The sequence below is a fragment of the Cannabis sativa genome, chromosome X (assembly GCF_029168945.1).
Source record: "Cannabis sativa cultivar Pink pepper isolate KNU-18-1 chromosome X, ASM2916894v1, whole genome shotgun sequence".
NCBI classification, from domain to species: domain Eukaryota; kingdom Viridiplantae; phylum Streptophyta; class Magnoliopsida; order Rosales; family Cannabaceae; genus Cannabis; species Cannabis sativa.
Window position 1 is genome coordinate 12,651,173 of NC_083610.1, and position 17,929 is coordinate 12,669,101.

The following is a 17,929-nucleotide window of genomic DNA, read 5'->3' on the forward strand; positions in this document are numbered from 1 at the left end:
GGTAATAGTTTTCAATTTCTTGCCACACGGCAGAATTAACATTTATACTGTCCTCCCCTTTTTTTTTTCTTTTATACTGTCAACAACAAAACAAAACTATGAGGCCTCCATCTTTGACAATCACAGACATAACCACCACAACAACACCAGGACACCGGAAAATAACCATTAATTCCGACAAGAATAAACAAAAGCAGTAAAATCGACGTCAATAAATAATCATGGCAAAACAACGATAAAACAACACTAAAACAATCAAACAAAACAAAAGAAAAAAATGATTAAAAAAACAAACAATCTGCTGCACAACCTCAACACCAGATGCAAAATCAACTATATTTGCAAGTCTATTCCTAGAAAATTATAAAAAAAAACTACTAAAACAACACTGAAACAACACAAAAACAAATGAAGCAAATATAACTACTTAGAAAAATATAAAAGAAACACACACCTCAAAACTCTCTTGTGAGTGAGCTCGTCAAATATATTTATAGGAGAACCAAAAGAAAAAAACCACAAAAATAGCCAAAGAGAACGAAGAAGAAATGTATTTATAGCCTCCATCTTCCACACTCACAGACATAACCATCACAACAACACGAGAACACCCGTAAAATACCTATTAATTCCAGCGAGATGGAGCAAGGGCAGTGAAATCGGCATCAAATAAATAAATCATGAAAAACAACAGTAAAATAATACTAAAACAATAGTAAAACAAAAAAAACAATAAAAGAAAAAAATGATCAAAAATTAACTATGTTGTGCACATCCTCAATACTAAATGCACTATATTTGCAAGAAAAGTTCTAGAAAATTAGAACAAAAAAAAATCACACTAACTCTTATATTTTCAAAAAAAAAACATAACTAAGAACTTCAAAAAATTAAAAAAAAAAAAAAAAAAAAGAAAAGAAAAGAAAAGAAGATGAAGAAGAAGAACTGAACATGAAAAAAAAATAAAAATCATGAAAAACAACAGTAGAACAATACTAAAACAACGGTAAAGATGAAGAAAAAAAAATTGAAGAAGAAGATGAATATTAGAACATGGGGGTGAGATTTATTTGAAAAGCTAGAAGATAAAGATGATGAAGAAGATGAATAGTGAGAAATGGGAGTGAGATTTTTAAATCTATTTAAATAAAAAAAAAGAATGAGACATGGGTGTGATTTTTAAATTTATTTAAATAAAAGAAAAAGTAAAACATGTCACTTTTATGACACATCCCATCAACCTTTTCATCAAAATAATAATTATTAAATTATCTCAAAAAATAATAATTATTAAATAATAAAAATAATAAATAATAACTTTTATATCCATTAAAATAAAAAATTAAATAAATAATTGAGCCCATGTCCCAATCAATCTAAAAAAAAAAACAAAACAATAACATAAAATTTTTGGCAGCCGAAAAAAAAAAAAAAAAAGTTGGCAAAAAAAAAAAAAAAAAAAACAATATAAAAGTTATTTTGGGAGTGTAACAGTATAAAAGAAAGAAAATGGGAAAACACAAGATGGTGTAAATTTCCCTTTTTTTGTAATGCGATACCGTGATATGTGTGAGTTTGATTAGATTTAGGGTTTGTTTTGGGTTATATCTCTCATTCTTGTGAGAAACACAGGGTTTTAGCTTAGGCCCGAAGCATGTTTGATATAAGCCCAATATAAGTCTAATGCAAGTGGGTTTGAGATAATAATAGAAGTTGAAGATAGAGGTCTGATAGAGCCTGATGTAGGTTCGAGATAGATTCAATACTAAACTACAGATGCTTAGGTCCGATAAAGGACGATGTAAGGTCCGAATTTTGATTATTTATGTGCTTTTTTTTTTTTTTTTTTTTTTTTTTATAAAATGTGTCTATGTCCGATGTAGGACGATTGTGGGTCCGATAGTGTGTCCAACATTTGTACTTTTGCATCGTATTGCTACATGTCTGATTGTGGGTTCGATAGGGGACGATTGTTGTCCAATAATATAATAGTATTTTTTATATTTCCAAATATACATGTAGGTCCAATAGAGGATGATTGTGGCCGATAGTGGGACCGATATTGATTGAGTTTTCAATTTATTTTGATGTTTTTGTGTCTGATACTGGTCCAATATAGGCACGATATTGGTCCTATATTTTCTTCGAGAATTTCTAACTTGTATTTTCTTGTATTTTTTTCCAGAATTCAAGACCACCACACCTTATAATTCCACTCTTAGAGTAATACACAGGCTGTGTCACTTGGCGTGACGGAAATTATTACTATCCGAGGATTAAGGCAAAATTTGACGAATTCCAATTATAGGGTAAAGTGAAGGAATTTCCTTTCAAACAATTCTTTGAGAGAAAATCGCTAAACTTTTCGGGGGCATTGATCCATCAGTTATTCACGCATAAGATCAAATTTGAAAAGCCAGATGAGGTACACTTTTTTTTTTTCGCAAAGAAGAGATGCAGATTCAGCCGGGTCGAGTTTGCATTGGTGATGGGGTTGAACTTGTTACCTGGGCCTACAGAACAAGAAATGAAAGAGAAAGGAAGTTCGAATTGGTTGATTGTCGAGTACTTTAACGGTGATCCATCCATCCATCATTGTCAGAATTTGAAGTTGAAGATGAACACCCGATAGGTGTTCGATAAATGTCCGATAGGTGCTCAATATTGACACGATAGCTTAGTGTCTAATGGTGTTCGATGGTGTCTGATATGTATGATGATAATAATTTTTTTTTTTTTTTTTTTGTATTTTCCATCCCCTATCGGTCATATATCGGACCGCCATCAGGCAGTATCATGCACGAGGCTCAGATGAGTATACATAGTTCATATCGGGCACATATTAGACTACTATCGGACAACATCGTACTTATAAGGCCTTGTAAGTTTTGAGAAACAACTATTGGCAGTTATTGGGGCACTATCGGGCTGTATCGTCCAACTCTCTATGCTTCATCATATTGAGATGGTATCAATTTACTATCAGAACTTTATCCTTAACCTTTAAACCATCCCTGTATTGGATCCTATTGTCCCAACATCAGACACTATTGGACTATACTGAAAAAACCAAAAAAATACAAATTTCTACCTAAACTCGATTTACACAAATTAAAAAAAAAAAAAAAGACAGCAAAAAATACTAACAAACCACGCATTGAACATTTAAACAATATTCTTAATCATTAAAACAATAAAATAATATCAAGAATCAAAGGAAAACAATAAACCATTATTTTCTTGAAAATACACCTCAATTTATTTTCTTCAGCTCAATAAATGTCTTTGTTACAAGATTTTAGTGTCAAAGTCTTGTACAATTGATAATTTGTTTAGAGAAGAAGAGAGATTATTGGGTTTGCCATTTCGGGTGTAAGAATGAGTAAAAGAAAAGAGAGAAAAGAGAAGAGAAGAGAAAATGTGTTTTTGGTAATAAAGAAAAATGAGCCTACTCTTTAGATGTTTATCCAACTTTTTTTTTATCCCTTTTTTGTAGAGAAATTTATTGAATCACCGAAAGAATTTTTATTATTTTTGTAGGTAAATTTTTAATGAAAAAATGACTAAAAAAAATACAAGTTAAAATCTTTCAAGTTTTTTTATTTAAAAAATGGAAAATATTTAACTTCCGACCAATTTACCTAACCCAAGACCATACCCAACCACGTCAGCTAAAACGCTGCGTTTTGTTATCATCAAACGTAACAAGTATTTCGGATGAATGGCTAAACAAGTGATTTCGTTCTTAGATTGGGTATACAGTATTTATGGGAAGAAAAATTAATAAGTTAAAAGGGAAAGACGGAAATCTCAATGTATTGTCGGAATCTAAAAACACAAAATCAGGAAAGCCGAGCCAACTCAGCTCTCTTCTCTCTTTCTCTCTCTAAAATCTTACCCATCATCCTATTTTTCTTTATGGGCTACTCTCCATAGCTCATTTTTCTAACCAGTACCAAACCCTACCTAAACCCTCCATTAAAGCTTCTCCTTTTCTATCTCTATCTCTGTTCTAATGGCGTCCACACCACCGCACTGCTCAATCACGGCGTCAAAGCCCTATCAAAGCCACCAATACGGTCAAAACCCCAACCTCAAAAGTCAGCGGCAGACCAATCGTCAAACTCAGCAATGGACTTCTCAGAAAGTCTCTTTAACCAAACCTTTACCGGCGCCTCCGCCTCGGAACACCGCTAAACCCGCTTCTACTACGGCTAGTCTATCTCAAAATCCTGCCTTTCAGTCTCTTTGCCCTCTCTCTGCTCCCAAGTCTGAGCTCGCTGCTGTCTTCTCCGGTCGTCGGTCGACCCGGTTCGTCTCTAAAATGCATTGGGGACGCCCCAAGACCACCGTGGGCTCCCGCCATACTTCGTTTGCTGAGGAGGCTCTGCAGCAGGCTGTTGTGTACGGTAAGGATGATGTGGGTCTTGATGGTGTTTTGCTTAGTTTTGAGTCCAAGCTTTGTGGGTCTGATGATTACACTTTTTTATTGAGAGAACTTGGGAATAGAGGTGAGTGTAGGAAAGCAATTAGGTGTTTTGAGTTTGCTGTTTCTAGGGAGAGGAGGAAGACTGAACAAGGGAAATTGACTAGCGCCATGATCAGTACACTTGGTAGGTTAGGAAAGGTTGAGCTTGCTAAAAATGTGTTTGAAACAGCTTTAAATTCTGGTTATGGAAATACTGTTTACACTTACTCAGCTTTGATTAGTGCTTATGGACGAAGTGGGTATTGGGAGGAGGCAAAAAGAGTGCTGGAGTCGATGAAGGGGTCGGGCTTGAAACCGAATTTGGTTACTTACAATGCTGTGATTGATGCCTGTGGTAAAGGGGGAGCAGATTTTAAGAGGGTTGTGGAGATTTTTGATGAGATGTTGAGGAGTGGAGTGCAACCTGATCGAATTACCTATAATTCACTCCTTGCGGTTTGCAGTCGAGGGGGGTTGTGGGAAACGGCTAGGAAGTTGTTTAATGAGATGGTGGAGAGGGAGATTGACCAGGATATATATACCTATAACACACTGTTGGATGCAATTTGTAAAGGAGGGCAGATGGATTTGGCTCATCAGATCATGTCAGAGATGCCATCAAAGAATATTTATCCTAATGTGGTGACTTATAGTACCATGATTGATGGCTATGCTAAAGCCGATAGATTGGAAGATGCCTTGAATTTGTTTAGCGACATGAAGTATATGGCTATTGCTCTAGATCGAGTTTTGTATAACATACTTCTTTCGGTTTATGCGAAGCTGGGTAGGTTTGAGGATGCAATGAGTGTTTGCAGGGAGATGGATAATGCTGGGATCACTAAGGATGTTGTGTCTTATAATGCTCTTTTGGGTGGGTATGGAAAGCAAGGAAAGTACGACGAAGTCAAAAGAATGTACCAACACATGAAAGAAGATCGACTATCTCCAAACTTACTAACGTATTCAACACTGATTGATGTGTATTCAAAAGGTGGTTTGTATAAGGAGGCAATGGAAGTTTTTAGGGAGTTTAAGCAAGCAGGATTAAAGGCTGATGTTGTTCTTTATAGTGAACTTATCAATGCTTTATGCAAAAATGGGATGGTGGAGTCAGCTGTTTCTTTGCTTGATGAGATGACAAAGGAAGGAATTAGGCCGAATGTCATCACTTATAATTCAATTATTGATGCGTTTGGCCGACCAGAGGAGTTAGGTTCTTCACTTGATGCTGCTGCCAGTGTAGAAAGTAAGCTCAAGGCAAAGTCTTCGGTTTCAAATCCCCATGAGGATGCAATTGAAAGTGAGGTTGGAAATAAAGCCGATAGTCAAATTATAAAGATGTTTGGGCAACTTGCTGCAGGGAAAGAAGGGCAATGGAAGAATAATAAGAAGGGTAGTCAAGAAATCTTATGCATTCTAGGAGTCTTTCAAAAAATGCACAAGTTGAATATCAAACCAAATGTTGTCACTTTTTCCGCAATTTTAAATGCTTGCAGGTATGTTTCTTGTTCCTATGCTCTTCCATCTTCCAATATATTCAGCGTTGCATGAAGGTTTCAACTGGTCTTATATTTGTAACTAGTTATTGTCCACGTTAGTGTAAAAATATACGTTTGCTTATGCGATCCTAGAGCTAAACATATTACTCCAGACTAAAACTAAGCCCTTGTTTGGACGTTCTTGAATTTTAAAAAGGAAAAAAAATAAAATCCAAAGGATTCTTGGATAGAATCAATAAATTATGAATATTCTATTTTCAGAAAAAATTAGACTGGAGGGGAGTGTATTGTAAATTTAGATCAATTACAAATGTATAAAAAAGAAAATATTAAAAAAAATGTCTCATGTCAAATTTATGGAAAATATTGTCCTTCATTTTTTCTCTACTATTTTCTCTCATAAAGTTTTTCCTGCCTAAATGTCGGGTTTGGTTAACTGAATTGGGATGATGGATTTTTAATTTTAAATGCAATAGCCATATTTGATGATACAGAGTATGGAATAACAATTTAATCATCTGATGTAATGAATAATGAGCATATTGAGCACCATATGCTTTCTGTTTCCTTCTAATATTCTGATTTCATACTGCATAATCCAAGGATCTCACTGAATAAGAGGATAATTTGTCTCATAATAAATGCAGCCGATGTAATTCATTTGAAGAAGCTTCAATCTTATTGGAGGAGCTCCGGTTATTTGACAACCAGGTCTATGGTGTTGCCCACGGCCTTCTCATGGGCTACAGGGAAAATGTTTGGGTTCAAGCTCAGTCTCTGTTTGATGAAGTAAAGCAGATGGACTCTTCCACAGCATCTGCTTTCTATAACGCACTTACAGACATGTTATGGCACTTCGGCCAGGTAAGTTTACCAAGTTCTGGTCTTTAATGTCTTCTGTCCAAGTACTTGAATTAAACTCATTTTCCAACCTAAGATTGATCTAATGCAATAACTTGATATTCTTAATATGGTTTCATTAGAAACGAGGAGCCCAACTGGTAGTTCTCGAAGGCAAACGCCGTAACGTGTGGGAGAGTATGTGGTCAAATTCTTGCTTAGATCTGCATCTAATGTCTTCTGGGGCTGCACGGGCAATGCTCCATGCTTGGCTGCTCAACATACGGTCAGTAGTGTTTGAAGGCCAAGAATTGCCGAAGCTATTGAGGTATGCAAGTAAATCTATAGTGTTTTGTCTGTGGTAACAACAAGAACGCAGAAGTTTGAATCTTGTGTAAAAATTTTGGTACAGCATTTTGACAGGATGGGGTAAACACAGCAAAGTGGTTGGAGACAGCACTCTAAGACGAGCCATTGAGTCTCTTCTAATCAGCATGGGAGCACCTTTTCAGGTGGCAAAGTGTAACATAGGCAGATTTACTTCGTCGGGGCCGGTGGTGGCTGCCTGGTTGAAAGAATCCGGCACACTGAAGGTGCTTGTTCTTCATGATGACAGGACTTATTCACAGACCGCTAAGTCAGACGGAATCTTTAATTTGCAAACAGTTTCCTTGTAATACTCAGTGTATCGTGTTTGCATTTATTTTATAAATATGTTAATATGATAGCTTAATTTATAAAAGTTTTCGTGCTAATGGAATAAGTTCTGCCCCTTCAAATATATACCAAGTTTTATAACTTACATTGTCGATTATATACCCTTCACCAATTTACTTAGAGATTCATACAAGCACAAGCAAAATTTGTTGTTTTTGTTTCAATACAAATGATTACAACAATGAATGATGATGAATATATTCCACAGCTTAAGATTACATACTTGGAAAGCCAGGGATTTAGTAGGTAAGTCTATACTCGAGCCAACTTTGAAAAAAGCAACAAAGACGGAAGTGAGATGCTCCTTCCCACATCCACCCAATCTGATCAGAAGTAGGAAGGAATGGATGGAGAATTGATGAAGTTGGCTGAAATGAAGAAAATCATATAACTACCACATAGCATTTTAAGTAACTGCCCTCCCTCCCTCCCCTCCTTTTCATCGTGACAAGTTTGTTGCTTTTTACAATATTATACATTGACATCTACTCTTTATTAAACGGACTTCTATTTATTTCCTTTTTTCTTCCGTTTTATCTGACAATGATTTTTTTACTTACTCTATTAGACAACCATCACTTATTATTATTATGGGAAATTTACATAGTATACTAACTTTTACTATTTTTTCACAAAAATACTGTCAGACGGTATTTTTTACTTTTTTACTGTGTTTTTTTTATAAGTTTCATACTGCAGTCAGGGGCGGAGCCAGGTTCAAATAACAGGGGGGGCCAACTATTTAATTTTTAGATTAAAACTAAACTTCCAAAATGCACATGCATAATATCAATATCTTGTATGTTACAAAAATTATCTGCATAAAAGGAAAAAAATATTTATAATCAAATTTTTAGTAATTTTATTTTTTTATGTAAAAAATTGATTTTTTATTATGCACATGACGTTTTTATTATAGATTATAACTTAAAAATATCATCCTATATTATAATAGTTAGAAAAGTTACAAGTGTACAAATAAGAGTTGCTAACTCTAGATTACATTTGAATAACTATATATTAGGCTAGTTTTAAAAGTTCAAAAATACCAATACTAAAATGAGTTATCAAAATTATAAAAATATGTAAAAAAAAAAAAAAAACTAATAATAAAAATATTTACACAAAATCTATATATTGTCAATATTTACATAATTATAATTTAAATAAATTAACTTTTTTTTTTTTTAGAAAAACCCTACAAATTACCTTTCAAGCAAAAAATTTAAAGAAAAGGTAAAGGAAAAACTAATTGTATTAATTCTTCTTAATTTTTCTCATATAAAATAAGATCATGAATATAAGAACAATCAAACTAGAAAATCTTTGTAATAATTTTAAACAAGACATATTTAAGTTTACTAATAAATTTAACTTTTTTTTAAAATTAATGTATAGCTCTCTTTTAAATTATTTTAAATCTTTTCTCTCTTTAAAAAGGCATGGGGCCTAGTACTCAATTAATAAAATGATATATATATATATATATATTGTAATATTAATATATGTAAATAAAAAATAAAAAATGTAATTTACTTAGTTAGTGTTGTTTTGACTTTTTTATCTGTTTGAATAAATTACTCTCTCTACAAAATTTAAAATTATATGTAAAAATAATTGTGTTTAGGAGAAGTGTGGGGGGGCCAGGGCCTCCTTAGATGTATATATACATCCGCCCCTGACTGCAGTATACTGTGTTAAGTTTTCACTGGTGTTCTACTGGTGTTTTACTGGTGTTTTACAGTTGTTTTGAGTTGTTTTGCTTTGTGTTTTACTGGTGTTTTATAAAAACACAGTATTTTTGAAAAGATTTCCGTGTGACAGTATTTTTATAAAAATTAACCCGAATTTCAGTATTTTTGTAAGTTTCCTTATTATTATTTCTTTTATAATACACAGTTTCGACACTAGGCATAGGCCTAGACCCACACTCTTTTGGGCGCTCAAAATAAAAAAAAAAATTAGTAGGCTTTTATTTAAATAAAATTAAGTGTATTGTAAACAACAAATATTTATAGTTAAAGTGTATGACATATTATACAATGCCATGAGTTTAAATCCCATAACACTCATTTTTTTTTTTTTAAAAAAAATTGATATATATATATATATATATATATATTGAAGGGCCCAAAATAAAATTTGACTTAGCCCATAAATTCTCAGAGGCATACATAGTACAATATTAACAATTATATATGAAACTAAATAATTAAATTTAATTAGTTTAATATATCATTATTAATATAATCATTTAGTTTATTATAAATTATTTATTTCATATAGGATTATTAATTTTTAAAAAGTGTATAAAAAAACTAAAATAAAAAATAATTGATTTAATAAAAATATTTTATTAAAAAGCATCAAAAGAAAAACCATAATTATTTTTGTTCAGAAAATTCTTTTCAAAAAAATATATATCAAAGAAAAAAAATAATATTTAAATAATATTCTTATAATAAAAAAAGTGAACTTAATTTTAAAATTAATTTAAGCTAGAAAATAATATATTAACTAATTTTGAAATTTTTTCATAATTTGAATATTTAAGTAAGATTATTATAGTTATTAATATTTGTCAGGTGGTATTTAGCTATTGGGTACTTTAACTTTTTCTTCATTAACCATATATTTTTCTTCTCACAATTATTTATTAATTTTTCTGATATTTTCTTTTTAGATCAATTATTTTTTATTCAGTATCAATTTCTTTAAATTTTTTTAAAATTTAATAATTGTATATGAAACTAAATTATTTACTAATAAACTAAATTATTATAATAATAATTATATATAAACTATTAGTTTAGTATTTAATTCAATATGTAACGATATATTATAATAAATTAAAAAAAGTAATTGTCTAATAAAGTAAAGTAAACAAATATATATTTTATCTGAAAAAAAAGCAAGCAATTATATGGTTATCAGAAAAAAAGTAAACAATTATATTGTTATTGATAAAAAAAAATTAAACAATTATTAAGTGCTGATAAAGAAAAAAGATTGATATAAACAATTATTAGTTGGTGTGGCATTTTTCCATTGGATGGACATCAAAATGGATAGGATTCTTTCATAGGGGATCCGGGCTCCTTAAATAAATTTAAATAACATTAAAAAGGTGATGATAAAGCTACTAGAATACCATATTGGGATTTAGCAGTGTGGCACTACATCTCCAAAATCAGTATTATCAAGGCACGTTGTACTTTATCAATAATGAACCCTATATTAGTAGATATAAGTGTATTAACATTCTAGTAACATCACATGAGCCCTTTTGACTTCTTGTGATTCTCATTGACACGTAGCTGTGACATGAAATAAGTAACACTCTCGACGGCAGGAGCTGCACTAGCTTTGCTTGTGAGATTAGTAGTGCTATTACAGATTGCACCGGCCATGTATACAAGGATGAGCCACATGTAGATCCAAGAACCACAAAGTAGTGATGATACAATATTAAATGTAAGTGCTCTTCCTAAACTTCACTTATAAATAGAGTTGTGCAACTCAACGTAGACTACATGAGTGTATTGTAAGTTGTCCTGTTATATTACTTTATATCAATCCTTACAATATATATATATGTTATTTTGTGGTGGTCTTTATTTGTTCATTGCTTAAGCATGAGAATGAGTATGGGAAATGCTAAAATGTTTGTTTTGATGACGATGATGATCTTCATAGGACTTGGAGAAGGTCATAGAAAAGATTTAAATAATTGTTTTGGCAGTGGTAATACAAGTAGAGGTTGGGGAGGTGGAGTTGGTGCAAGTGGTGGTAATGTGGGTAATGTGGGTAGTGGTGCTGGAGGTAGCACTGGAGGAAATTTCGGTGGTGGGTTAGGTGCAAGAGGTGGTGTTGGTGGTGGAGCTAGTGGTGGAGTAAGTGCAGGCACTGGTAGTAGAGTCGGAGGAGGAGCCAGTGCAGGTGGGAATATTGGTGGTGGAGTAGGTTTGGGTGGTGGCATCGATGCTGGAGGTGGAGCAAGTGTAGGTGGTGGTTCTGTGGTTGTTGGTGGAAGTGGAAGTGCGAGAGCTGGTGGTGGAGCTACAATTGGAGGTGGAGTAAACACAGGTGGTGGTGCTAGAGTAGAAGGAGGAGCTAGTGCTGGCGGAACTATTGGTGGCGCTGTAGGTGCAAGTGGTGGTGTTAGCAGTGGAAGTAGTGGTGGAGTAAATGCAGGCAGTGGTGGTAGAGCTGGAGGAGGGGAAAGCGCAGGCGGCACAACTGCTGGCGGAGCTGGTGCAAGTACTGGTGTTAGTGTTGGAGGGGCAGGAAATTCAGGCGGCGGTGTAAGTAGTGGTGTTAGGGTTGTTGGAAGTGGTAATGTAGGGTCTAGTGGTGGAGGAGCTAGTGCAAGCGGGAATGTTGGTGGTGGAGCAAGTGCAAATGGTGGGGTAAGTAGTGGTGCTGGGGTTGTTGGTGGAGGTGGAGTTACTGGGAATGGTAGTGCAAGTGCAAGTGGTGGAGCTATAATTGGAAGAGGAGCTGCAAGTGGAGTAAGCGCAGGTGGCGATGTTAGAGCTGGAGGAGGAGCTAATACAGGGGGAACTGTTAGTGGAGGACCAAGTGCAAGTGGCAATGTTGGTGGAGGTATTAGCGGGGGAGCTAGTGGTGGAGTTAGCACAGGTGGTGGCAGTAGAGTTGGGGGAGGAGCAAGTGGAGGCAGAACTATTGGTGGTGGAGCAGGTTCAAGTGGTGGTGTTAGTGGAGGAGCAGGTGGAACTGGCAGTGTTGGTGGAGGAATTAGCAAAGGAGCTAGTGGCGGAGTAAACATAGGTGGAGGTGGTCAAGTTGGAGGAGGATCAAGTGGAGGTGAAACTATTGTTGGTGGAGCAGGTGCAGGTGCAGGTGGTGGTGTTAGTGGAGGAGCAGGTGCAAGTAGTGGTGTTGGTGGAGGAATTAGTGGAGGAGCTACTGGTGGAGTAAGCGTAGGTGGAGGTAGACGAGTTGGAGGAGGAGCAAGTGGAGGTGGAACTATTGGTGGTGGAGCAGGTGCAAGTAGTGGTGTTAGTGGAGGAACAAGTGCAAGTGGTGGTGTTGGTGGAGGAATTACCGGAGGAGCTAGTGGTGGAGTAAGCTCAGGTGGTGGTGGTAGAGTTGGAGGAGGAGCAAGTGGAGGTGGAACTATTAGTGGTGGAGCAGGTGTAAGTGGTGGTGTCGGTGTTGGAGGTGGAGCTAGTGCAGGTGGTGGCGTAAGTGGTGGTGCTGGGGTTGTTGGCGGAGGTAGAGTTGATGGGGGTGGTAGTACAGGAGCCAGTGGTGGAGCTATAATTAGAGGAGGAGTTGGAGGTGGAGTAAGCGCAGGAGGCGGTGCTATAGTTGGAGGGAGAGGAAATGCAGGTGGAACTATTAGCGGAGGAGTAGGTGCAAGCGGTAGTTCTAGTGGAGGAATTAATGAAGGAGCTAATGGTGAAGTAAGAGCAGGTGGTGATGGTAAGGTTGGAGAAGGAGCAAGTGGTGGTGGAGCTATTGGAGGTGGAATAAATGGAAGTGGCAGTGTTAGTGCTGGAGGTGGAGCAAATGTAGGTGGTGGTATAGGTGGAGGTGCTGGGGTTGTTAGTGGAGGTGGAGTTTCAGGGGGTGGTAGTGCAGGGGCAAGTGGTGGAGCTATAATTGGAGGAGGAGCTACAGGTGGTAATGCTAGAGCTAGAGGAGGAGCTAATGTAGGTGGATCTGTTAATGGAGGAGTGGGTGCAAGTGGTAGTGCTAGTGATAGAGCTAGTGGAGGAGTAATTGCAGACGACAATGGTAGCACTGGAGGAGGAGCTAGTGCAAGTGGAACCGTGAGCGGCAGAGTAGGTGCAACAAGTGGTGTGAGTGCTAAAGGTGGAGCTGCTACAAGTGAAACTATTAATGATGGAGTAGGTGGAGGTAGCGGTGTTGGTAGTGGAACTAGTGACTGATATGTTAGAACGTCAATGGTATAAGTTGGTATAAGTATGACTAGAGATTGACTCAGTATAAAAATAATCGACCAATGGATGTAGAGGGTGATTGTAAATGTTGGGTCAAGTTTAAAATGATATAATGATTAGTTACTAAGTAGTATTTATAATATATAATTAATTATTTTCTATCCTTAAAACATATTAAATGAGTCAATCATAAATCTATTTTTTGTGTATGCTTAAGTATTGTAATAGGAATATAATAATGGTTCTTTATTTAAAATGGAATGAATACATATTAAAGTATTTTATTGTTAAGAAACAACACTTACTTATTAGTATAATTAACTCGTGTAAAAAAATATCTCTCTCAAATATGTTTCACCAGAAAATTTATAACATTTCTACAATATTTACTATAAATTAAATGAAATACGTTTTTGAATATGAATGGTAACTTGCTCATGAATGTGACATTAGAAATGAATAAAATATTGAGTAAATACCAATTTAGACCTTATTTTTTGTAAAAGCTAACTATCAGACACTCTATTTTGTTAAATAACAAATCAAACTTTGTATTTTTTAAAATGGTACAAAATAGTACCCCAAGCTCAATTTTTATCAAAGTAAAACTTAATAATAACCTAACCTTGAGGTGTTTGTAACCAGACTGATTATATTTTTTGCATCTATTTATGCTAGAAATTCGGATTGGTTATTGTTATCCGCATTTTTGGATGGAGACACATGGCATAAAAGGAGCAATATAATCTTAAGGACTCAGTAATTAAATTCCCTTAATTAAACCAAGTCACGCAGAAGCTTTGCAAATCTGGGAACAGGTCAAGACCGAGAGATATGTGGAGATTTATACTGCCTTATTTCAACTTTCGAGACATGGAAGCCTTACTACCACTCATGGATCCGAAGTGGCCTAGGTTCAAAGCTTGCCCAAGTGATACTCAAATTAAAAGGGTACTTGTAAGGCCTATCACAGACGCTGACTGCCCAAAAGGAATGTAAATGTCTACCTTGAAGATGAAACCAGATCGCCTAACGACAATTATGCTTTCTCTGACACAGGATCAGATCTTGTCCCATGTGTCAGGCCATGGTAGTGCACACATCTTATTCCAAGATATTACTTTTCAAGGTAAAATATTTTAGCAACACGTGTTCTATACGAATGGTGGTCCTTTATTGTCCAACTTCTTCAACGCACAAGTACAAATCCATCCAAGGGGCCTCATAGTCAACTCTCTTTGCATATATTTTACTCCATTAGTAGGCCTTTTGCTGAAATCCTAGGCGGGTCATGGGCATGTCCATACCCGCCTTTTAACCTATAAATATTCTTCTATTTTCATAAAAAGGGGGGATCAAAACCAAGATAGCCAAGACTCTGCTAAAATTGCTCTAAGCTTTCCTCTTCTTTAAGAGAAACGTAAAATCCAACACGCCACCTCTCGTTTCTCTAGACATAATTGCTTACTGACCTTATTCCTAAATAACTTTCAGATTGATTACTTTGAGAGTTACCAATGCTCTCTTGATCGTTTTGATAATAACAACGTGAACCCTCCCCATCTTGTGCTCACCTTTCACGTGCATGGGTTCTAGTGGATCTGCTCTACTCATGGGTTCTTGACTTTAACCTGCTAGGATCTATACTCGACCCTGTTTCTTGAGGTTCCTCTCACACTCGCCTTTGTCTTCAAAAAAGATTTGACATGCATCCCCTACTCAGATAGGTGTGTGAGTTGTCTCTGTCATTGTGGTTTGGCCTTTATGGGTGTCTCGGTGGTCAACTTGATCCAGGCCAATTTCCTACCCCTCTTGCATTATGCTGAAAAGATCCTTGATTCCCAAGTTGTGCCTACCTGGTATTCACATTCATGCAAGATCACTCTGGATTCTCAGGTTGTACATTCCCACAGTTTGTAAATCCATGAGAAGTTCCTGGATCATTAGGTTGAGTTTCTTGATTTCTAGTTTTTCCTGGATTCTGAGGAATCTTATCATCCACTAGGATGTCCCTCGCATCCTTAGGTTGATCCTCCTGAGTGTTCGAGGGATTTCTAGGGTTATTCCCCTAGGGGTATCCCCATGTCTCTTGATTCTAGAGCCTCTAGGTCTTCCTCGAGGTCGTCTAGTAGACGTATCGAGTTGGTTTGGAGGGGCATCGTCTTGTGCAGCCCTTGCAGCTGATGCATCACGCTCCAGTTCTACATTTCTTCGATTTGATTCAACCAGTCACTATTGAAGTTGCCTATTTTTTAGTTCCACTAATGGAACATATCTTGTTGCATCGTATGCATCCTCGCTTCGTGTTACGTGCAGTCAATGATGGCACGTTACAAGCTAAGTGATGCCCACAAGTTGGCCAAGTGGTGGTCAAAGTGGTGGTGCATGTTGTGGTGCATGCAGGTGGCATGATGATGCTTAGTTTGTATGCAGTGGCATTTTTGTAAATATCTTCAATATTGTCCGGATCGGGACGGGACTTGGTATTCGCCATTTATTTGGTATATGGTGCTTCCCATAATGTCTACAGAGCAAAAATCATCTATGTTCCTGGTAGAAGGCTAAAAGCTCAGAATGCTCTTTAAGGGGGGTACTCTGTGTTGGAATTTATTTTACCAGGATCTTAGATCTACTCACAAGTATGTTTATTAACACCCTAAATATGAACTTTCTAAAACGATGAAATAAACACATATAAAGTTTAAGAAACCTTACATTGGTTGCAGCGGAATATAATGACTCCTTCCGTTCAGATATCTAGCCCTTGATTCCTTTCTGTAGCAGAGCATTATCAATATCTGAACCTGGATCTCTTTCTCTGAATCTTTGATGCTGAAACTCCTTCTTGCTGAAAGTCTTTCTTCACGATCTTCCTCACTATGATTGAGGTATCACTTGCTGTGTATGGGCACTACTCTCACACTAAGATTTTCGAAATTGAAGAGGGAAGGAGAAAGAGAAGGGTCAGCCAAAGATAGGGAGAGAGAATGCTCAGTTTTTTCTGAATCAGAAGTGTAGAAATTTAAGTGTAAATTTCCTGAAGCCTTCACTATCTATTTATAGCATTCCACTAGGGTTAGGTTTGAATTATTTGGCATTAAAATAATGAAAAAATCAGTTTAAATTTCCTATAAAAGTGGCTGGCCCTATACAAGTGGATTTGGGCCTCACTTTTTGCAAGTTTGCAGTTTTACCTTTTCTGCATCTGATTTTCTCAAAAACGCCAATTTTCTAATTCAACCATTTAAATGCCAATTCTAACTATTTAATAACTATAAATAATTATTAAATAATATTTTCATTTATCATATTTATTAATTGAACCATACAAAGTATCATAATTAACAAATATGCCCCTAATAACTCTTTCTTTACAATTTCGCCCTTACTCAGTGAAAAATTCACAAATAGACATAGTCTAATTTGAGAATTATAATTGATTAATCAAAACCAATTACATGAGTCTTACAAGCAATATTATTTCAACTAGTGCGGGGACCATGGGTCTATATAACCGAGCTTCCAATAAGTAGATCAAGAATTTAGCACTAAAATTCACTAACTTATTAATTTTTCGTTGAATCCACGCATAGAACTTAGAATTGCACTCTCAGTATATAGAATGCTCTATATGTTCCACCATATAGACACATCATTAGTTATCCATTGTTATAATCCTAATTTGATCAATGATCCTCTATATGAATGATCTACACTGTAAATGGATTAAATTACCGTTACACCCTACAATGTATTTATTCCTTAAAACACTTGACCCCGTATAAATAATATTTCAGCTTATGTGAAATGAGTACTCCACCATTTATGTTCGTTTGGTCAAGCTCGAAGGAGATCATCCTTTGCTTACTATTCGCCAGATAAAAGCTATAGATTCCATGTTTATGATAGCGCTCCCACTCAATTGCACTACCGTGTTCCCAAAATGTACGTATCACCCTGACCTAAAAGTAGGCTTAACTAACAAATCAAAGAACACGAATAGCCTTTCAAGATTAAGCCTAATCATAACAGGATTAAGAACATTTGATCTAGATCAACTAGGCGATATTGACTTGAATAGATATTACGGTAAGTTTAATAAATCTAAGTCAAAGTTCAATATCGGTCCCTTCCGATGCATACTCCATGCATCCAACCTGAGCTTTACTTTAACCAATGCTCTGGAAAGAACATAGCATTTCTCCAAATGCAAGTAAACTCTTGTTGTAGATTATCATATCAGTAAAACCCTATGTCTGATAAATCTAGGAAACTTTATTCACATAGTCATGTTTACTTTCCAATGTGTTGACGGCACAATAAACAGGATCAAGTATGTGAAAAGGGTTTCAGATGAATTCATACATTATGTACATATAATCATGAAATAAATCATGTGAACCATGCAACATTAAATGTTATTTCTGATCTATATTAATAAGTAAATCTGATTATATTGAAATGAGTTTTAT

The 17,929-nt window shown here is 35.6% G+C and overlaps 2 protein-coding genes across 2 annotated transcripts; both read left to right on the forward strand.

Moving 5' to 3' along the window:
- Positions 1-3,728: 3,728 nt before the first annotated feature.
- On the forward strand, positions 3,729-7,591 carry LOC133032793 (pentatricopeptide repeat-containing protein GUN1, chloroplastic-like). The gene is made up of 4 exons (XM_061107259.1): positions 3,729-5,967; positions 6,618-6,834; positions 6,954-7,138; positions 7,223-7,591. Exons 1-4 carry the CDS (start codon positions 4,016-4,018, stop codon positions 7,485-7,487), a joined length of 2,619 nt encoding a protein of 872 aa, XP_060963242.1. The 5' UTR covers positions 3,729-4,015; the 3' UTR covers positions 7,488-7,591.
- A 3,571-nt stretch (positions 7,592-11,162) lies between these two features.
- Positions 11,163-13,445, forward strand: LOC133032034 (uncharacterized). The gene has a single exon (XM_061105847.1). The coding sequence runs from the start codon at positions 11,163-11,165 to the stop codon at positions 13,443-13,445; it is 2,283 nt and encodes a 760-aa protein (XP_060961830.1).
- Positions 13,446-17,929: the final 4,484 nt, after the last annotated feature.

Bases quoted from the DNA above. Each gene is read 5' to 3' on its own strand.
- LOC133032793 (XM_061107259.1), top strand. From the start codon at position 4,016: ATGGCGTCCACACCACCGCACTGCTCAATCACGGCGTCAAAGCCCTAT. The intron at 5,968-6,617 runs GTATGTTTCTTG...TAATAAATGCAG, and splicing joins GCAATTTTAAATGCTTGCAG to CCGATGTAATTCATTTGAAG. The intron at 7,139-7,222 runs GTATGCAAGTAA...ATTTTGGTACAG, and splicing joins GAATTGCCGAAGCTATTGAG to CATTTTGACAGGATGGGGTA.
- LOC133032034 (XM_061105847.1), top strand. From the start codon at position 11,163: ATGAGAATGAGTATGGGAAATGCTAAAATGTTTGTTTTGATGACGATG.